General features: G+C 43.6%; 1 protein-coding gene across 1 annotated transcript in view; it reads right to left on the reverse strand.

Annotated features, from left to right (window-relative positions):
• The window catches only part of PLXNC1 (plexin C1), a 146,654-nt gene extending 123,518 nt beyond the window's left edge, over positions 1-23,136 (reverse strand). Inside the window, exons 1-3 of the mRNA XM_075599091.1 lie at positions 21,998-23,136; positions 10,264-10,404; positions 7,565-7,699 (exon numbers count right to left, since the gene is read on the reverse strand). Coding sequence (XP_075455206.1) covers positions 7,565-7,699; positions 10,264-10,404; positions 21,998-23,014 — 1,293 coding nt within the window. The 5' untranslated portion in view covers positions 23,015-23,136. The remainder of the gene's footprint in view (positions 1-7,564; positions 7,700-10,263; positions 10,405-21,997) is intronic.
• Positions 23,137-23,390: the final 254 nt, after the last annotated feature.

A 23,390-nucleotide genomic window follows, 5' to 3' on the forward strand; every position in this document is an offset into this window, starting at 1 on the left:
AAATCTCTAGCTCTATAATAGAGAAGCAGGCAGATGACTAAAGGCCAGTAGATCCATGTGTTGAGTAGTCCCAAGGGAAAAAAGTGTGCAGAAGATCCCTGTGGTGACCACCCCCAAGGGAAGGAAATAATCCAGGATACAGTAAGTAGACAATGCTCTCTCTTACTGTGCCTCATTCAGGAAACATTCAAGAGAGAGTGAAGTAATTAAGAGATAAATAACCAGTTATCCCCAGATGGGAAATCCAGGATAGCCCAAGCAAGGGGCCGTAAAAGATGATAGCAATAAAGTACTAAAAGGAGAGCAACTTTATAGATACTGTATTATTCATTTAACCAGTTCTAAGCCTATTCAGGGGTGCAATAATGCACCCGGAGAAGATGTAACCTGTAAATAATAAATAAAGTCTGTCCTGTTTATAACCACAAAGTTCCTGGCGCCTATCTTTAACATCTGCAAAAAGTACACACAGCTGGTGTGGATCAACACCCCTGACTAAGGTAATGCACCCTGAGTGGTCAACAGTAAAGAAATGTATGTAAACTCCCTTATAGCTGGGCAGGGACGGTTACACAACAGACCTTTGTCCTCCAAATAATTTCTCCATGACTTCAGCAGAACTAAGAGTCAAAGAGAGAAACCAGCACAGTCGTAATTTTTTTAACCAAAAGGCTGACTCACCCTTGTGCCTACTTTCCCTGTATGTGTCTGAAACCTAGTTCCTCATTTAGGAAGGCCTAATCCAACATAGGGGCCTATTCACTAAACTGTGATAAAATCAGTGCATTGCCGATCAGCTTTGCATTGTTTTATCGTGCTATAAAACATGTGAGTCAAAATGGTATTCACTAAGAAAAAACAGCATTTTTTTTAAAGTTCAGTAAAAAAAATGCAGCATTGAACGACTTGTTTTTTCTAAGTGTTATCACACTATAAATCCTATCCATCTGCAACTGTTTGTTTAAACTGCAGCCTGGAAGAGGTGCATGGAGACGCTGCGTCTCCAAGCACGGCTCTCACAGGCAATTGTGCAGTTTAAATATTCATTTTAATACTCTTGTGCGGGAGCAGGGGAACTCCTCAGCTGAACCGCATTGATTTCAGGCTCGGGTACCCCCTACTTCCTGAGATTCAGGCCCCGGTATGTTGTGCCGGTTGCTCCTGACAAAGCTGATCTAATCAGTGAAACGCATTGAGCTATGCATAGTTTGTTTGAGACGCAAGGAGGACTAACTTATCAGCTGCATCACAATCTTTTCCGGACAAAATTTACCGGAAATGACGTCAATCCAACCGGAAGTGACGCAGACCGCACAGCCGAGAGTTTTCCCATAGTATCCGGAACCACCGGAGGGATAGGGGATGGCTTGAATCTCATCCTCCACAGTTCAAGATAGCAATCATCCAACAAATCTTTATGTTCCCATGCCTAATGTACACAATGTGAGTACATTGGTTTTACATTTTGTATACTGCTGCTATTTTTTGAAGTTCACTCTAAAGCTGGCCAAGTGCCAAATAGGGAAGGCAGAGGTTGTATACCTCGGGTACAGGGTAGGTGGGGGCATCTCAAATCTGAGCCCACCAAGGTAGAAGCCATTGTGGGGTGGCTGGTTCCCAAGACCAAGAAACAGGTACTAGCCTTTCTGGGGACCGCCGGGTTTTACTGCAAATTTGCACCCAATTATAGTGCCCTGGCCAAACCCTTGACTGACCTGACTAAATAAAGGCTCCCACACATGGTAACCTGGTCACCAGAGTGTGAGAGTGCCTTCTCAGCTCTCAAGGCTGCCCTGGCAATGCCAATGGACTTACCTGGCAGGACGATCCAGGGCCGGCCTAACCCTGACCTTCAGGCATCACGCTTGAGAATGAACCTGTCGGGGTTGCTACCCCATAGCTATCCTTTGTATCTTGCCTGGTTCCAGCAGTTCAGGAATCAGGGGTCAAATTTGTTTCATGAGAAATACTGCAAAGATTGTCTGCGCCCTTTCCATGTTGCTCTTTTATATTGCCTTTTTGTAATGTTGCTTTCCTACCCACCAATCAGGGCCTGGGCATGTAGGCAGTACCTGGCCCTGAATGTTGCAATATGGTGGGTTAAGGGTATAAACAGGTGGGGAGGGAGACCCCAAGCTTGCTTCAGTTTCATTCACGGCTTCATTTCAGCTCAGCTTTGGCTCTCAGTTCTTGGCAGAGAGGATTCCATCTGCAGTGGCAGTTCCTGTACGGTTTTAGGCAGGAGGTCCAGTCTGGTCAGGTCCAAGACCAGTTTCTGCAAGCACAGCAGTGCAGGATAACAGGGGAATTCTCTCTAAGGAGGTTCCTGTGACAAGGCCTGCAGGGTATCCCCAGTTTCCGTGGTTTGGTGAAATAAGGTGCTCTTAAAGTGTACTATGCATAGGAAGGAGGGGAGATACACTCTGGGTAATAAAACATTGATTAATGTGACACTGAGTATAAAGCAATGGGGCACCAGATACCCTGAAGGTTGGGGTAGGCAGTCCAGAGACAGCCCCCCCCTACCTCATTGGGTTTGGCCCTAGATACTCACAGTATTGACTGGTCACCAGAGTCTCCCCTCCACCGCGTGCTGCTGAAATGAAATGGGGTCCAGCAATGTAGAAAAGAGTGCAGCGCACCGCGATCCAAATGAAGAACAGGTCTGGCAAAAGGTGTCTTTAATGAGGAATCATAAAAGCAAGGGTTGCATCCCTTGCTTTTATGATTCCTCATTAAAGACACCTTTTGCCAGACCTGTTCTTCATTTGGATCGCGGTGCGCTGCACTCTTTTCTACATTGCTATCCCCAGTTTCCCCAGTTGGGTATGTGTGTTGTGTATATGTATAGTTGTGGATACTGTTTTCCAATAAATTAATTTTATAAACTCTTGAGTTTCTGGCTGGCGATATTGATCCCTGGTATTAGTCCTGATCTTCCATGACAATTACATTGTGGAGAACTCCAAGCTTGTAAAGGGTGCATAGTTGCTGCCCAACAAGTGGCATCTAATGGGGGAGTTATGTGAGCTACTGAGGTTATTTAAAGGAAGCTAGTGTTCTGGTCAGCAGTGATAATGCTGGCATCAGCCAAGTCATCAACAATATATTCTTACTAGATAGGAGTCTTGTTCATATGCAACACGAGTGTGACAATAATAATACTGAATTGGTATGGTTGGTGGATGCTGCGCACGACTGCCTGAACAATTATGGCAGTAGTGATGGTAGGGTTACAAGTAGTAGCTGAGGAAGGTCTATGTGGGACATTATTCCACAATATAGTTTGGTTCATGTGATTCCTCTGCTTCTGCTTCGTTCCTTCGAATCCGGCAAGGAACCAATACTATGGGCCAGTATGCTATTGAGTTCCGAACCTTTGCTGCAGAGACGGCCTGGAATGATGAAGCTCTGCTGGCAGCATTTTGGCAGGGGCTGAGGTTTTAAAGGACGAGCTGACTTGCTGGGACACCCCTAAAGATCTGGAGGAATTGATTGCTCTCTATATCAAAATGAATCTCCGAATGCAGAAACGGCAGACCGAGTGAGACCGTTCCTAAAAAAAAAACAATAATTCGGCCTGCTCCCCAATTCAATACTCCTCTTACGGCACCTCTCCCAGATGAACTGATGCAATTTGGTGATACCAAATTACTGGAGCAGGTGTGAAAAAGGAGACATGTCAGGGGGCTGTCTGTACTGTGGGCTCAAAGGTCATCTTGCCCAAAATTGTCCTAAAATCGGGAAACCCCAGTGCCCAGTGAAGATAGAGGAATTTTCTCTGGGCATTTCTTCTATTCCTTCTCCATCACGACCTTCACGGCTCCTCCTGCCGGTTTCACTCTCCTGGGTCCCAGCCTCCATCTTCACTCAGGCTTTTGTGGATTCAGAGCCACAGGGAATGTCATTGACATTTGTGGAATTCCACACATTTCCTGTCCGAACTAGGGAGATCCTATTAGTGGTAATGGCCATTGATGGAAGACCTCTGATACCTGGGACCATCACCTTGGGGGCTAATACTTTGTTGGTTACGGTTGGGGCACTTCACAAAGAGACTTTATTTCTATGTCATTCTCTTTCCCTCGACTTCAGTTGTCCTAGGACTTCTATGTTTGTGGCACCACAATCCCAAGATCGATTGGGCGGCCAATCAAGTGACAGCCTGGGGACAACATTGTCATGGATCTTGTCTTCCGGTTTCTCACACCATCTCTGAGGTTCGTCTACCTACAGAGACACCCTCGTCATGCCTTCCAGTTTTTTTACCAAGACTTTGCTGATGCATTCGACAAAAAACAGGCAGTAAAATTACTGCCACATCGACCTTATGATTGTGCACTCGACCTGCTCCCAGGGGCCATCCCTCCTCGAGGTTGCATTTAGCCCCTTTCGGAACCAGAAACCAAGGCAATGCGGGAATACATTTTGGAGAACCTTGAGCGAGGGTTTATTTGCAAATCAAGCTCCAGTGGCTCAGCAGCTGACGCCTAAATGATTTATGAATTTGGCACCAAACAGGGAGGTCAGGTGAGTGATAGGAGCTTCCAAGGTTCAGGATCCTTACCCTGTGTAATTCAAAAATCACTGAGGTGTTAGCTGCTGAGCCGCAGCTATGGGAGAAAGCAGAGGATACTGAGGGAGGTGTGAAGAGCTGCTACTAGACCAAGCCGCAACCCGTACTGCGGGGAGGACAGCCGGAAGGATCGCTCATCTGATAACCATGGTTCAGAGGCTATTTCCTCTCATGTTTCCCTCACCAGGTCCTTCTCCATAAAACCCACGGATTACCAGAGGAGCCGAACAGAGACTGAGTGGATGATCAGCTGCAGCTGACCGGGTAGTGAGAGACAACTAGCACTGGAGCACAGCATCCTGTTTTCTGAAGAAAGAAATGGAGAACAAGCGTCCCTACTTTTTCCTGCAAATTGCCAAAGAAGCTGCACGGAGTTCAAGCAGATGAACAGGAGTAACAGACTTGGTGGTGAGAGTTAACCAGTCTGTTTAAGCACAGTACTCCGAACAAAACAGCAGAAAATAAGGTAACATCTAATCCTTACATTACCTGAGCAATATTGCCTGAGTGAAGTGACTCACTAATTATCATACAAATCCCCTGCACACATCACCTACAGGGTGCCTTATACTGCAAATATTGCTGTGACTTTTAAATTCAAGACTTTTTAAATATCTGTTCATAAAACGGTTAAGCTTAATCAAGGTTTGGGTCTAAACATTTTGTTTATGCATTTATATTTTATATTGTATTTTTTAATAAATGTATATTTTGTACTATATGTATAGGTCTTGAATACTTTATCCTTAAGCACCTCGGCACAGTAAATTCTGCTATTAATATAGATCCCTTAGTTTATATGCCAGGTTTTTTCCAATCTTGCCCTGACCTTTTGCCTGTCACCTGGATTCTGCACCACAGCCGCATGCCGCCTGCCCCGACTATGGATACTCCAACAGGACTCTGTCCCTGGGCTTTGGTCGGTTATTCTGCATTCCCACTTCAGCCCTGCGGGTCCGCTTCCTGATTCGAGGTGAGCACAGTCACACTGCTACATAGAACACCATTTCTAGGCGTGGCACAGCCTCAAATGCTTGCTGATAAATGCTTGCCCTGTCAGGACTGGTCGTTGCAGGCCCGTTCGGCACCTGCGCATCCCTGATTCTTCATTACATTTATGATCATGGTTGAGATCTGAGTTTGCTTTGCCTGTACCAAGATGGTCAAGGACAGGAAGTCACTTCATTCCCTCTAAACAAAGATGGCCAAAGACAGGAAGTGGCCTCATTCACCCTGACCCAAGATGGGGATTGTAAACTGGCTACACCTATCCTAGGCCTTTATAAGGAAACCTTTTACAACCAGCCAGTGCCCAAGCATGGTGTTTATTCCCTTGGAATCCTCATTTGTTCCTGTTCTTTTGCAAAAGCCTTGATCTCCACCTGTGACCTCGACTACAATCCTTTGCTACCTGCCTTGATTCTGGCCTGTGACTCCAACTTTGCTTTCCTCTATCAGGACTCAGTCCTGTGGTCAGTTTCCACATGCTGCCCTGTGTATCAGTTTTCTTGTCTGAGATGAGCACCGTCACATGTTCGTGCATAATAAAGTAGCTCGCACCAACTAACAATGTGCCCACAGGACAATGCACAATTATGCCCTGCCATGAAAAGGGACACAAAACCTGTTCAGTTCTACTCTGCCTTCTATTCTCTTTTGTTCCGCTCCCTGGCCCAGCTGTTCACGGTGGGCTGATGGTGGTGGAGTCTAGGGGAGGAGGAGGTTCCACAGGCAGAGTAATCAGCCAGGGAAAAGCACCTGTAGTACTTGCCACAGAACACCTCCTACAAGTAGGAGGCCTAGAAGGGTTGACTGACCATGGAGCCCATCTAAACCTGGTGCGTCGCTGTATTGAAGGTGAGGGTGACTTCCTCTTCCATTGTTGGTGGTTATTCTTGGAATACCTGGAGTGGGATCTTCGTGTCCAGAGGAAGAGGAATGTTGATGGTGTCTCTCACAGATATGATAGTGATTGTACTGCAGATGGTGGTGCAGTGCAGTTGTCCCCAGGTGGCACCCGCTCCTACCCCTTTACACTGATGCATGAAATAGGATGCAGTAGAGTCACCTCAGAGTCACTCACTGTGCCATATCATGGTAATTAAAAGGATTCCCACATCAAGTTGTTGGTTCCTCTGGATGCACGCCTATCCCCATGTGATGCCTGAAGACTTAAGGAGGAGGGTGGTGTACCCTAGAAGAATATCACTCTACAACATACAGTAGAAAAAGCCACCAAATTCTCATACTCACCTGTTGCCTGTAAGCCAGATCTACTTCCAAAAAGTGAGCTTTAAGAAGGTAGAATAATGACCTCCTCAGAGGAATTTGTGGCCACAGTACTATCACTTTTATTACTGGTATCAGCAAAATTAACTGGTATATACCACTGCTGATGCTGTTGTGCCTATCATACTAACTGAGCCTCAAGAGTAAGCAAAATTCCTCCTAAATTTCACAGTAGAGCAGAACCTCTCTCATTCCCCTGACCAGAGCACCTCTCCATCCCTCTGTCAAACAACACTTTTAGAGGGGGTGTAGTTGCAGACATGCATTAATAACAGAAATAATTAAAGTTTTCGCAAGGATGCAATTTTGTCAATTAAAAAAGGTGAAATAGAAAACTTTAGGCAATTTGGGCAGTTTCTCTCGAAGCTTTGATGTTAAAAGTTTGGCTGAAGGTTTTGCTGATTTTGTGAACTTTTTAAAAGGTTTAAAAAAAACAAACAAAAAAAACCAGTGCCATGCAAATTCTCAGCAAGATCACACATCTCTAACCCAAAGGAAGTTGTGTCTTATGGCTTGGATAAGATAATGAACACATGAAACAACCAAATGAATTAATATGCACAGCTTGGAGGAGAGAAGGGAGATGATGGATATTTTTAAACTTTCAAATAGATAAAGGGTTTCAACAAAGTACAGGAAGGAAACATATGAACATCACAGTGATTGAATGAACACCTGTATTAATGAATAAATACTAACCTCATTTATAGTAGCTACATATATGTAGGAATTATCAAGAGGGTGAGCTACAATTTTGTGAAACACTGGAGTTTCTTCTTTAAATTCATATAAGACTTCTGGGCAGTTTGCCTTCCAGTTTGAGTCCAAGATTACCTAGACATGTAGATATTTTAAAAGGAGATTACTTTGATTGTAACCTTATAAATAAAACACAAATTACTACAAATGGCTGGCTTTTATGTGGTGAAGTGTACTATACAGTACAGTATATGCAAGATAAACAACTTTTATATCAAGCTGCATTTGATAAGATGTGTTATACCAGCAGCAGTGGTAGTAATTCTACAGAGACACCGCAATATATACAATTTGTCATAAAAAGGAGCATAGATAAAGGAACACTTATTATTTTCTTTATTAATCTGACCATGTGAATACAGTATGAATATACAACATGTACAATATAATGGAATGTGCATACAGTACAAGGACAAACGCATGGAAGTACATTGGCATTTTAGTGGTATTTGTTTGTAAGTTAATTGGGTGTAAGGATTGTGTAGCCATTAGACTTTGCTGTGACCACGGCCAGGTGCTTCTGCTGAGTTTCGAAGATGAGCCTAGGGGGAACTTGGCTGTGAGTTAAGAAAAGGGACTTCCATATACACACGGCAATGAGCAAAAATGACATTAAATATGAAAAGGCAGTGGAGATAAATGGGGCAGATAGGAAACAGCTCTGGGTAGAGCACACAAACAGTTGTAAACAAAGGATTGAAGTTGAGATATAAAAAAAGTGCAAAGGAGTATATGACAGGCAAAAAGAAGTGAATGCAACATTTTGTGGTGTCATTAAACTATTTATTTTGAATATATTGTGTTGTAAACTTGTAAATCACAAATTAAGCTTTCATTAGTGTTATTTACATATGGATACCACAAAGGTGTCATAATTGTAAAAGAAATGTAAGTACCACCATTATTTTCTTTCATTTAATAATTCATAATTAAAGTGATGGTTGAAAGTTACATGCTGCTTTTTATCCCAATGTTACGACAACTAAATTGATATTTTGCTTTTAGTAGTCATAAAACATCTTTTAGATTGGCATCTGCTGTTATTAGGTAGCTGTGTATATGGGAGAAATGTACCCCAAATGTAGCACTCAGACTTAAGCTCTGATGTTTTATGTAATAATTAAAATGTAATCTTTATTCATACAACAAACTAAACAAATGGTTATTAAAATGACAAACTGGGGATATATCTATCTAATAACTGAGTACCGTGTACGCTCAGGATCCTACAATCGATAGTGGATGTAGAATAAGTAATACAACTCCACTAAACTGTAGTCCCTGAATAGGGTCTGTAAACTGAAATGTTAGAAAGGGAATCCTCATGCATATAAGCATTGTATATATACACTGTAGATCAAATTGGTGTACCATCAGTATTTGAGTAATAAAATTGAATGCCGGAGTCTGTTGTGATGTCTATGGTACTATATTACTAGTGTGGAGAGTCAGTGCAGCCACTGGAACAGATGTGACCGCAAGTAACCTTCTGGGGTCAGAAGACATACAGTAAACCACCTAGTGCAGGCAGAGATACTGTAATGTGCTTTTATGGTACAACATGCACACCTAGACTGCACATTTGTATTACAGTTGTTATAATGGTCTGTCTAGCTATAGATTAGCTTTAGTGGTTATTTTACCTGCTGGTCCACACATTACTATCATATTGATGGTACCAGTTAATTAACTGGCACTTTTTGACTTACATTATACTAAGTAATGAGTGCAATTATGAAGGACTTTCAGTGACCTCTCTAGGCCACTTTGTGTGTTTTTGCGTATCAGTTTCCCTTTGCACCGTTTTTATCCTCTTAGAGTGAGGTGAGCAAGGTATTTCTTTGTGTTTTATTAGCTTTAAGCTTTTTCAACATACTAGATAATGAGGGTTTATGTGGTTTTTAAAAGTTACAAATTGGAAAGGATGTGGAGATCCACAATGCATTTTGTATAGAATGACATTTAGAACCGCATTGTGCAGAAACAATATTATTTACAAAATGCATGAAACTAAACACATCCAGGCAGACCAAGGAATTTCTGCAGCTTGATTCAAGGTTTTGCTTCATACAAATATGAGTACACAAAACACAGTTGGGCTTATAGGTGTATAAAGTATTTATTGGCAAGGATGCAGACATTTTCATAAGACTATCCAGTGTTTTTGTATTTTGGAGAGAAATTGACGTAAACAGTAATTTTGAGTATTTAAAAAAAGGCTATTGTTGCCCATTTGAGATATTTACAGCTTCAAAATATATCTGATCAGTCCTGGCAATATGTTGCCACTCTAAAATACAGTGTTGCTAACAGTAAATGCACATGTAAAAGGTATTAAGGTCATGTGGTGGAGGGACAAGAGAAAATCAGGAGATACTTTGGCACAAAGTTACTACACCAAGGCCTTAGTCCCATTCAATTGAAATGCAAGTCCCATTCAGGGGGCTTAGCACTATATACTGTGTCAACCGTTGGCCTTTTATTGGTGAGAGAGGAAAAAATGAGGAGAAAGCAGATAGTTTTGGGTGGATTGAATAACTCTAGATTTAAGGAAACTAAGGGTAAAGTTGCAGGAAAAGTATAGAAGTGAAAGCAAAGTTAATGGAGATAAAAAGAAATACATTTTGCAGCTCACTAACCTTCAACAACTGTCCATTTCCAGTTCCCAAAAACATAACCATCCCTTTGTCCTCTTCAATGGCATACACAGCAGATAATTGGGCATGGGTCAGCGTTGGTGACTGGTATATGGGAAGAATTGTATTACGTGTATTCGGGGGCTAAAATCATAAAGGGAATAATGAATAAGAAATGTAATGTAAACCAAAGAAGCTAATATCTTCTGGACCCTACAAGTGCTTCTATGATTTCAGCAATTGTCCCTGCTTGATAATATGGTTTTAATTATTCTATACTCTTTATACATATATCTTCGGCTTTTTATTTCTAATTGTTTTCCTATTCCTCAGCTTCCTACTTCCTCATATGGGTATCACTCTGCAATTTCTATGTGCAGGCAGCACTAGCCATTTATTATGTTGTAATACAGTTGTATTCTAATATGTTCAGTCAACATTACCCCTCTCAAACTTGTCAAAAGTGCTGCTGTTTCATGTTACTGTATGTAGACTTATTATGCACTATTGAATACAAAGATGTGTGTACTATCTGTTTGTAATTGTTTGGGCATCTATGGTCACAGAGTACTAAAGTATTATGACCCATATTTATTAAGTGATGCTAGAACAGAAGATACAGTTGCTCACGCGGAACGCACTCGCGCACGGCACGTAAGCTCGCCCGTGCTTGGGGAGACACTTCACGTTTTTGAGCGCAGAGCAGGGTCACATGGAGGCACACACAGAGACACATACATACACACAGCCCCGATCCAGCCAATGACACGCCCCTCCCTTAATAGCCATGACCCCGCTCCTGCTCTAAAATTAGTGCAGAACAGCCGATCGCTCATGCTTGAAGAGTTGGTGACGTCACCACTCTCAAGCATGAGCGCGGTCAGCGCCAGCGTGGCAGCAGCCTAAAGCCTCGGCCAGGGTGGCGCTGAATGGGCAGGTGCACTCACGCATATGTGCTAAAGGATGCCCCACTTTAACACGCTCTAACTCCTATTCAGCGTGCTAAAGCTTTGCACCCTTTAGTGGATATGGGCCACAGAGATAAACAAGAAAGGATAGCGTGAGAGAGAAAAGACAGAGAGAAGAAAAATAACAATAAATAATAAAGTAAATAGAAACAAAGAAAGAGGAATATTACTGTAAAAGAACAAAGGAGAAAGTAGGGAGAAAAGACAAACATGTATTAAAGATCTATAGAGAAAACTAAACAGAAAGAATGAGAGAGAGAGAGAGAGAGAGAGATATGAGAGAGAGAGAGATATGAGAGAGAGAGAGAGAGAGAGAGAGAGATATGAGAGAGAGAGAGAGATATGAGAGAGAGAGATATGAGAGAGAGAGATATGAGAGAGAGAGATATGAGAGAGAGAGATATGAGAGAGAGATATGAGAGAGAGAGAGAGAGAGAGAGAGAGAGAGAGAGAGAGAGAGAGAGAGAGAGAGAGAGAGAGATGAGAGAGAGATATGAGAGAGAGATATGAGAGAGAGAGAGATATGAGAGAGAGAGATATGAGAGAGATATGAGAGAGAGAGAGATATGAGAGAGAGAGATATGAGAGAGAGAGAGATATGAGAGAGAGAGAGAGAGAGATGAGAGAGAGAGAGAGAGAGAGAGAGAGAGAGAGATATGAGAGAGAGAGAGATATGAGAGAGAGAGAGATATGAGAGATATGAGAGATATGAGAGAGAGGAGAGAGAGAGATATGAGAGAGATATGAGAGAGAGGAGAGAGAGATATGAGAGAGAGGAGAGAGATATGAGAGAGAGAGGAGAGAGAGAGATATGAGAGAGGTGAGAGAGAGAGATGAGAGAGAGATGAGAGAGAGTTGAGAGAGAGAGATATGAGAGAGAGATATGAGAGAGAGAGAGAGAGAGAGATATGAGAGAGAGAGATGAGAGAGAGAGATATCAGGAGTAATAGAGAGATATTGAAAAGTATCAACACTTATGAAAGAAGAAAATACACGAGCGAAGACTACCCGGGCTGTGAGTAACAATAATGTACTACCACACTACAGTATACTCGTACATTGGTTCATTATATTACAGTGTTATAAAATATAACAAGTGCCCCAACGTCAACTTGCTAGCCAATTTAAATAGAGAGACATTAAGCTAGGCCTGGTATAGATTGTAACCCTCACTGCCCGACTTCTTGGGAGATTACATTGGTGTGTGATGTATGGCTTCTCCGCATGGGTTACCTTACTCAGGGGCTGGATTCAGGCGACTGGGCGATGAGGGAGCAAGGTTGTGGAATAATGAGTGCCAGGAACAATTGTCTTTTATTCAGGTCACCAGGCACGGGGAACGCACACCACATTTAAAAAAATGTAGTACTAACTGTTTCTCTATTGTTATCGATGCATTCAGTGCTTCTATGAGTGCCCAAACTCAAAGGGAGGTATATATCTATATCTATAACTATATCTTAGTTGCTTAACTATTCTGAGAGAGAGAAAAAATGTGCAAATAGCACACAGCAGCGCACTGCCAATGATGAGAAATACAGGTGGATAAAAATAGAGGATTTAATGCCCAATCATAATGACAAGCAAGGGGTAAAGACCCTCCTACGCGTTTCACACAATAGTGCTTTCTCCTTGATACTGGGTGTGGGGGGGGAAAGCGAAGTGGTGGTGTGGGGGGCGGGGGGTAAAACGAAGTGGTGGTGTGGGGGGGGGGGCAAATGAAGTGGTGGTGGGGGGGCAAATGAAGTGGTGGTGGGGGGGGCAAACGAAGTGGTGGTGGTGGGGCAAACAAAGTGGTGGTGGGGGGGCAAATGAAGTGGTGTGGGGGGGGCAAACGAAGTGGTGGGGGGGGGCAAACGAAGTGGTGGGGGGGGGCAAACGAAGTGGTGGGGGGGGGGCAAACGAAGTGGTGGGGGGGGGAAACGAAGTGGTGGGGGGGGCAAACAAAGTGGTGGTGGGGGGGCAAACAAAGTGGTGGTGGGGGGTCAAACAAAGTGGGGGTGGGGGGAGCAAACGAAGTGGTGGTGGGGAAACAAAGTGGTGGTGGGGGGGCAAACGACGTGGCGGTGGGGGGGCAAATGAAGTGGTGGAGGGGGGGGGGCAAATCAAGTGGTGGGGGGGCAAACAAAGTGGTGGTGGGGGGCAAACGAAGTGGTGGGGGGGCAAACGAAGTGGGGGGGGGGGCAAATGGAGTGAGGGGGGGTTGGGGGGAAGAGAGGGGAAAGGAGAGAAGGGGGGGGGAAGGAGAGAAGGGGGAGAGAGAGGTGAAAGGAGAGAAGGGGGGGGAGGAGAGAAGGGGGAAAGAGAGGGGAAAGAGAGGGGAAAGGAGAGAAGGGGGGGAGGAGAGAAGGGGGAAAGAGAGGGGAAAGGAGTGAAGGGGGAGAGAGAGGGGAAAGGAGAGAAGGGGGAGAGAGAGGGGAGAGAGAAGGGAGAGGAGGGGGAGAGAAGGGGGATAGAGAGAGGGGAAGGGGGGGAGAGAGGAGGGAATGGGAGGAGGGAAGGGGAGGAGGGAAGGGGGGGAGAGAGAGGAGGGAAGGGGGGGAGAGAAAGGAGGGAAGGGGGGAGAGAGAGGAGGGAAGGGGGGTAGATAGAGGAGGGAAGGGGGGTAGAGAGAGGAGGGAAGGGGGGAGAGAGAAGGGAAGGGGGGAGAGAGGAGGGAAGGGGGGAGAGAGGAGGGAAGGGGAGAGAGAGGAGGGAAGGGGAGGAGGGAAGGGGGGAGAGGAGGAAGGGGGGAGGAAGGAAGGGGGGAGAGGAAGGAAAAGGGGGAGAGAGTGGAGGGTCGTGAGTGACAAGGGGTAATGAGGGGGAGTGAGAGGGGGAGGGTGGGGGGGAGAGAGGGAGAGAGGGGGAGGGTGGGGGAGAGAGAGGGGGGATGGTGGGGGAGAGAGAGGCGGGAGGGTGGGGGAGAGAGAGAGGGAGGGTGGGAGGGGGGGGAGGGAAGGGAGGGGGAGAGAAATGGAGGGGGGACAGGGGAGGGAAGGAAGAGAGAGGGGCTATATATATATATAGATGGATATTTTTATATATATATATATATATATATATATATATATATGTTACTGCAATAGATGCCCCCGTGTCCCACTGACATGCCCCCCATCCCACTGACATGCCCCCTCTGTCCCACTGACATGCCCCCCCATCCTACTGACACCCCCCCCTCCGTCCCACTGACACGCCCCCCATCCCACTGACACCCCTGTCTCACTGACACGCTCCCCCCGTCCCACTGACACGCTCCCCCCGTCCCACTGACATGCCTCCCCGTCCCACTGACACACCCCCCGTCCCACTGACACCCCCCCCGTCCCACTGACACCCCCCTGTCTCACTGACACGCCCCGCGCTCGCAAATTTCTTCTAGCAGGACAAGATTGGTCTCCTGCTTACATGCGCGTGATGTCACTGCGCATGAGTGCCCGCTCCGCTCTTCCCTTCACCCTGGACTCAGCCTAAGGTTGCTTGTGAAGAAGGGGATACTGGTGCCAGGCCCAACAGGATCAGAACCCACAACTACTGCTATTCTGGGCAGCAGCTCTAGCATTGAACTAAACCAGATGCGGGGACACTGCACACTCACACAGACTGCTTCAGTACAGTAGAAGAATGTGTCGTGTACAGTACCTCTGCGCAGTTCCTCCAAACTGTTTGGCTTGATAGCCGATGGCTCTGAAGGATTAGTGCTGTGGGGGAAGCACAGATTCTCCACAGAGCTAATCCTCTCTGTTTTTCAGAACGCAATCAGAGCAGCCGCCGGACCAAGCGTTTTCGCGGCACTGAAAACAGTAAGTCTGGCTACATCTGTAGTTACCTTCACAACTCCAGCTTTCAACCCACTCATACAAAACAAGCCATCAAACACATCCAGGCTATAAGATATCACCAACAATAGTAGCGAAGATCAGGGCACTCAAACCGAATCCAGGACCACCACAAAATGAAAAAATTGAAGAGAAAGTGCAACACTTGCATGAAACGCGTGGGAGGACCTTTTCTGTCATGTCTACCACTTACTTTTGTTTCAAATAAAGCCTTTTTACTTTTGCACATACTGGCACACTTTTCCTTCAATTTTTTCATTTTGTGGCGGTCCTGGATTCGGTTTGAGTGCCCTGATCTTCGCTACTATTGTTGCTGTTATCTACGTTGCTGTCGGCGGCACCACAAGAGGGGGAGGAGGCGTTGTTCCAACAACGCAGACGTGTGGTCTACATTCATTGTGGAAGCGGGACCCGGTACATAGCAAGGCTTTACACTAGAAGGTAAGAAGGCTTTTCCTTACCAGCATCCCATACTCGGTCCCCGACTGAACTCCAGTCCCTAGGGCTGTAGATATTGTCCTTACAGGAGAGTGGTCGCAGTACCACTGATGTCTCCAGGACATATACATATCTCCCAATGGACCTCCTGCTGAACCTCCCCCTGATCCAGACACAGTCCTTCATTATATCTATAGAGCAACCGGAGCGCACGACAGGCTAATTCCACAGTATAAGATATCACCGCACATGCTCTGACACAAAAGACAGGAACAGACACCTCACAAACCTGGAAATAGGAGCGGGTCCGGGGGAAAAGTGGGGTATTTGATGACTCAACATTTTGGCTCCTGTAAGAGCCTTTCTCAAGAGCAATCAAACAGTGACTAAATCAAACCAAATATACCCTTCACCTCCCCCAGTGACCCCAGAACTGGTGCCTGTGACGGTAGCTTTGATACAGGCTATTAATAATACACACCAAATATACAGTAACTGGGTTGAACTGAACGAGACTTAGATATGATAAAATATAATTTATTCCTTGAAAAAGGTGAACACACGAGATTATACAAATAACAGACAAAATATGGACACTCACTTAAGATGGAAATGATGAAGCAGTCATAATTCTGGACTGGCAGTTCATACAGCAATCTTCAAAATCATCAAGACACGAAAGACAATAGCCATAGGCTGAGCCTGGTTCTTATACAATTATTTCCCATTGAAAACATCCTAAACCCAACCCCTCTCATAAATCAGTGGTGAGGTTGACAGTTTTCCACAGATTAAAACTCCTACCCACCCAAGGACGTTTAAAAAATGCTTTTCCTATCTAAATAACTTCATAACTTCAGTTAAGTAATACTTACTGGCACGCGAGACATATTAATACATTCCAGCACGCATAACACTCCCAATGAGACTAAATATTACCATGTAATACTAAAATTAAGAGAGATATTAATACCTGTCTCTTAGGACCTGCTAAACATCATGTGAATGGAGTACCTCAAGTGAGATTAATATCTGTCTCTTAGGACCTGCTACACATCATGTGAGTGGAGTACCTCAAGGATCGGTACTGGGACCCCTGCTTTTTAACTTGTTTATTAATGACCTTGAGGTTGGGATCGAGAGCAAAGTCTCCATCTTTGCTGATGATACTAAATTGTGTAAGGTAATAGAATCAGAGCAGGATGTAATTTCTCTTCAGAAGGACTTGGAGAGACTGGAAACGTGGGCAGGTAAATGGCAAATGAGGTTTAATACAGATAAATGTAAGGTTATGCATTTGGGATGCAAGAATAAAAAGGCGACTTACAAATTAAATGGAGATATATTGGGGGAATCCTTGATGGAGAAGGATTTAGGAGTGCTTGTAGACAGCAGGCTTAGCAATAGTGCACAATGTCATGCAGTAGCTGCAAAGGCAAACAAGATCTTATCTTGCATCAAACGGGCAATGGATGGAAGGGAAGTAAACATAATTATGCCCCTTTAGAAAGCATTAGTAAGACCACACCTAGAATATGGAGTACAATTTTGGGCACCAATCCTAAGAAAAGACATTATGGAACTAGAGAGAGTGCAGAGAAGAGCCACCAAATTAATAAAGGGGATGGACATTCTAACTTATGAGGAGAGGCTAGCTAAATTTGATTTATTTACATTAGAAAAGAGGCGTCTAAGAGGGGATATGATAACTATATACAAATAGATTCAGGGACAATACAAGGAGCTTTCAAAAGAACTATTCATCCCACGGGCAGTACAAAGGACTCGGGCCATCCCTTAAGGTTGGAGGAAAGGAAATTTCACCAGCAACAAAAGAAAGGGTTCTTTACAGTAAGGGCAGTTAAAATGTGGAATTCATTACCCATGGAGACTGTGATGGCAGATAAAATAGATTTGTTCAAAAAAAGGTTGGACATCTTTTTAGAGGGGAAAGGTATACAGGGATATACCAAATAACTATACATGGGAAGGATGTTGATCCAGGGATTATTCCGATTGCCAATTCTTGGAGTCAGGAAGGAATTAATTTTTCCCCTTAATGGGGTTTTTTGTTTGCCTTCCTCTGGATCAATAAGTAAGTATAGATATAGAATAAAGTATCTGTTGTCTAAATTTAGCATAGGTTGAACTTGATGGACGTACGTCTTTTTTTAACCTCATCTACTATGTAACTATGTAACTATATGTAACTATGTGTCTGTAATCATTATTTGCGGCTCGGTCCCCCGGTTACACATATGTAGCTCTTAGCATGTTCAGCCGAGGACATCTCATAATATTCTTATATTTAATAAGGTCACTCATTCTGATATCTCCTTGCGTAATCGCATCCATCAATAAATCCTTTGAAGCAGGAACTCCTGTGTCGAGAACATTTGTCACCGGTGCTATATTTCACACCCAATGCCCCAGCCTGGGTCCTAGCTGTCTCTACCAGCAATATGTGTTAACATACACCATACCCCCTCTGTACTTTTCACACCCAACTTCAATCAAGCCTGTTGAAGCCCAGATATTTCTGAAAAGACACACCACATTTGTATTTTCCTAAACTGTAGCTCATTAACCCCTTAAGCCCCCGTGTGTGTGTGGTGCAGACACTGTCACAGAAACAATACATTTATACAGGGGAATAAACAGTTGGATACTGAAGCAAGGTAAAAACACATTACTGGACCCCAGTCCAGTTAACCCCTTGCTTCCCAGGTGAGAGTAGAGGGTGGCCAAATAGGGTGTAACCCCTTTAATCCCGGGCCAAATCCCCTCTCTCTTGACAGTGACAAAAAACAGTGAATCCGCAGTGATGTCACAGGAGTGACATAAAGATCTAGAGGGGCTTGAGGGGCCAAAAGTGCAAACAGCATGAAATTAATTAGCAACACGCTCACACAGCAGAATAGTAAAAGCAGCACATATGTATCACAATAAGTAGCACTACAGTAGCAATATTGCTCAACAATGTAACGGAAAGTGAACGCTCTAGACCAGCGGTGTGCAAAGTGGGGGGCACTGGGTTTCGCTGCGGGGGGCGCAAGGTTTACAGAGGCCCCGCACGCTTCCCGAATGCATTTAAATTAATGCCGGGGGAGCTGCAGGGCCTCTGTAAACCTCAAAACCTCACTTACCTAGATTCAGACGCTCCTGGTGACGCGTCACCATGGCAGGGGTCATGTGATGTCACGTTGCCATGACAACGTGACGTCATGACGCCTGAATCAAGGTAAGAGGGGGGGGGCGCGAGGAGAAGGGGAAAGCCAGCAGGGGGGTGCAGGGGAAAAAGATTGCACACCTCTGCTCTAAACCACAATGGGACTAACACTATGCATGTGATAAAAATCATATGTGTAGGCGTTGTGACAGTTGTGGCAAGTGGGTAGGAGGATGGGGGGGCGAGAGAGGGGGGTTTGGCAAGGGTAATGGGAAAGGCTTTGTGGTGGCTAAAGACTGGATCTAATTATGTGTTTTACATCTTGACTCTGCTCGTATTACCCTGCCGTAACCTCCCCTCCCATGCCTCTTCCGAACCACCCCCATTCTCCTGCCCAAACCCCCCTCCCTCTCACACTTCCTCTGTCCAAATCTATCCCCACCCCCTGCCAAAAACAAAGCCCCCGCTCCCCTGCCCACTTGCCACAACGCACATGTGATTTTTATCACAACTAATGTCAGCCTAGTGTTAGGCCTCGGATATAGTAGGCATTCGGGCGCGCAACGGAGCTAACCGCTAAGGCAATGAAGGGGTTAACTACCAGTACCATCTTTATTGTGGGTAGCGGGGGCTGGTGAAGGTGGTATTTGACCCTTTTTAGGTGTTTAGGCCTTTGCATGGGGGTTGCGGGTAGATAACCCCTTCATTACCTTAGTGGGTAATACCGCTAAGGTAATGAAGGGATTAAGCCCTCCCGCTGCCTACCACCCGGTAGGCCTAAACATCCATCCTTGGGGCTACTAACCTCTTCACTCAATCCCTGTACCCACAGTAAATAAAAATACACACATAACTCTACGACCCACCTCCTCTACCCCCAACAATCCCCTCCCCTCTCTCCCCCCCCCAACACATACAGTAATGGGCAAAATTACTATTATCCAGATATGGATAATAGTGCATTTGCCCATTATAAAATCAAACATTAGCCAAGCAGCATAAATAAAGTAAATAAAACGTTCAAGTTACCCCTGCCATCATGAAGGGCATCCTCTTCTGCATACTCCAGGTCCATTGCCTCCGATGCCAGCAAGAATAATAAAAAAAAAATACATTCTAATGGCCCCTAACCCCTTAATCACCTTAGAGGTTAATAACCGCTATAGTAATTAAGGGGTTAACCCACCCTCTCCCGCTACCCTTCCGGGAGACCTAAACACCCACCCTGTGCCCATTATACCCACCCTGTACCCATTGATTGGCACAGTGGTATATCATACCCATATAATATGGACATTTTAAGTCACTATAGCAGCCAATGGTCCATCTAATAAAAAAGCATGAAAGCCAAAAATACACAAGAATAAAAGATATACAGTACACAAGCACATAAACACCCCAATTCATGAACTACTGTAAAACCACTAGCCAACAAAACAATTAATTAATTTAAATCAGTAGCCAACAAAACAATTAATACATTTAAACCAGTAGCAAACAAAACAATTAATACATTTAAACCATTAGCAAACAAAACAATTAATAAATTGAAAACGCTAACCAATCCTAAAATATACTCAAAATAAGCCACCCAAATACAAAACAATTTAATCCAAACAATAAACAGAAATCGTAAAAATAAATCATTAGAAAACAAGCATTTGTCAAGAAATGCATTGCCTGTCACTGTATTTATCTGTCCCCTGGGTATAGATTAATACATTATCAGGCAATGGGCAAGCAAATACATAAAAATAAATAAATACAATGGAAAAACCTGAAAACAAACAATCCAAATCCCGGCGAATATGCAAGCTCTCAAACCGCGACGTCATCACCGGCAATCTATCTCTATCCACCTTGAAGATCAGAAACAGGAAACAAAAATCTTCTTTCAGCTTCTTCTATCTTCATCTGTCATTATTTTCTTCTATCTTCTATCTTCATCTGTCAATCCAAAATTCCCCATGGTAAATCCAAACAGATGTTGCCACGTAGACCTTTTCAGCTAAAATGAGATGTGCAGCCCTTATACAATCTTTTGTCCAGGAAATTCCAGGATTTGGACCAGGAAATCCCAAATCTGAAAGTGGAAACATTGCCCTGGAGGCATTTTTTTTTCAAACCCTCCAACATTGGGAACATAAAAATAGGTACAGTACATTTAAGTTCCTCTGTCAATGTGAGATACAGGAGCTTAAATGTAAGTGAGCACCTCCAGGAAGGCACTGAAACATGTGCCATTTATCAAATGCCAAGATAGGTTTATCAATACAGCCTTTTATTTTTTAAATTAATTGGACGTTATAATGTCTACAAAAAAGTAATAACCTGCGGATCATATATGAACTCGCTGATTTTCAAGCTGCTGTAATTAGCTGAAGGTTCCGAGCATTAGCCAGTAAAAGAAAGGCAGGGGAGACTCCCCAGCTCTCACACACCGGCAAAAATAGGCACTTTACAATAGGTAGTACAGCTAGTTTCAATGGTTACAGGGCATACAGAAGGTACCTCCTAAAAAGGTACAGTTGGAGAATATGTTATTATTCCAACCTGGACACAAAAAATTGAGGGGTGCATGTGGCGAGGAGCCTTTTAACCCCTTCCTTCTATTATTAAATCTAGCCTCTCTTAACCACATACCTATCTTTTAACCTCATCCTCTCCCCTTCTTCTCGTCCTAATCCCTTTCTCACCTCCTTTCTTCTCTAACTCCTTCATCACATTTTCTTCTTAACCCTTTCAATCCCAAGTGGGCAACAGAAGTAAAAGTGTTAATCCACAGCTTCCATTTCTTAACGCCCCTCACCTCACTTCTTCAGGGGTAAATATATTCTTTTCCTTCTCCCTTTTACATCTTCCCAAACCTCTCCATCCTCAGGATTGACATTGTGTTATAAAACACTAATGACCTTTGCCGCTGTCATAGCGGATGGAAGAGGTGGGTAATTGAGTGAATGAGAGGGGGCTAAGAGTGAGTTTGGAGAAGAAAAAGTGGCCATATCAGGGGTTTTAGTTAATTTATTGTTAAAAAAAAATATTTAAACATTTTCTTTGCAAAATGTAAAACGTATCCTAAAATTAAAATGTATTTGCTTTTTTTGTTTGTTTTTTTTAACATTTATTTTGAATAAAATACATTTTTAGAACAATTAGATTAACAATAAATGACCTGGAACAATTTTTGATGTCATTAGATATTTTTATGTTTATCGCAATATATTACTTCATTTAATACCATTATGGTGGAAATTTTGTTTTGTTATTGCCCAGCTGTATTTTAGTGTGCACTTCTATTTCTTATGTATTTGTTGTAACAACATAGATCAAATAATACTCACACATATGAAGGTTTGGTCAGCATTAAACTCCTCATAGACACAGCCCCGGGCTTGTTCTTTCAGAGAGGTCAAGTTGTAGATGCATAGTGCTGTTTTATCTGAGGATTCAGTCTTGTCTGCAGATGCAAATATCCCAGCCCAAAAATGACCTCCTGACTTTTTGAACATGAAAGAAGACAACATCTTTCCCCTTTGCCTTTTACTCTCACATATAAGATCAACGTTACCATAAAACTCCAACTCCTTGTCTCCTTTTCTTGCTAAAATAATCATCATCGGGCTTTCGTTATTATCATATGTATAAGGAACAAATAATTCATTCTGCCAAGAAAAAGCATCCACAAAGTGCAGGCTCTTCCTATTCCTATTGTTTTTTAATGTAACTGAACTCTCTCGAGTTCCGGCTACAAATTGATACTCCTGGTTTGTTTGTATAGATATTGACCCCTCGTTACTTTTCTGCTGGCATGATTCAGTGGTTTCTGCACTTGCAAAATTTTCAGCAACAACTAAATAGATTTTGCCTTTACTATCAGGTAATAGAAATCCTGCTGTGGGATGTTTTGGGTCACAAGACACAATATCACTGGTAGTCCCAAATACTTGATTCGGGTCAGTAAGGTTCCTGGCATAGCATATTCCTTTGTCCTGAATCCAACAACTTAACAACATCTCCTTCTTCTCATGGACATGCAAGAGCTTGTTGTAGTAAAGAGGCTGCTGATCCCTGGATGCTCTCTTTTGAGGCATTGTGCTGCACTCTTTAATATCCCCTTTCCTTGTCCCTATGGCTGTCTGCAGACGCAATGTGTGATCCAACTGGTACAGGCAGTTTTCAGTGGCCACAAACACATGTTGACTTCCAACAGCGATATTGTTGATAGGATTCGAGAACCTGGAAGATTCTTCACGGCAAACAGAGTCGGTGGTAAAAACCAAGAGAAACAGAGAGATCAGAGCAATTGTGGAGACAGCAAATGGCATCCCAAGCACATGTTTTCTGCTAGGGAAGCCCATGTTATACTGCTTTCTCTAGGTGTATTGTGCACGTCTTGAAGCATGAAGTTGAGATCTTTTGTAACACTGCAGTAGTTCCCTTTTTGCAAGCAGAGGTTTGGACAAGCCTTTCTATATATATAGACGCATTTCCTCTGTGGTAGAAGTGGTATGGAGCTGTGATAGAAATACTGTAAAGAAATACTGTAAAGAATCTAAATGTATTTAACATTTGGGAACATTTCTCTAATCATAGCCACAGTATATTAAGATTGAAGCAATAGCTACGTTGTAAACATGAAAAACAGTTGATCTGAAAACAGATGAGGCAATAATCTTTGGTATTTATTTGGAAATATTAATGTTAATGGAGCACTTGTGTAATCTCCTCTTCAGA

The sequence above is a fragment of the Ascaphus truei genome, chromosome 5 (genome assembly GCF_040206685.1).
Source record: "Ascaphus truei isolate aAscTru1 chromosome 5, aAscTru1.hap1, whole genome shotgun sequence".
NCBI lineage: Eukaryota > Metazoa > Chordata > Amphibia > Anura > Ascaphidae > Ascaphus > Ascaphus truei.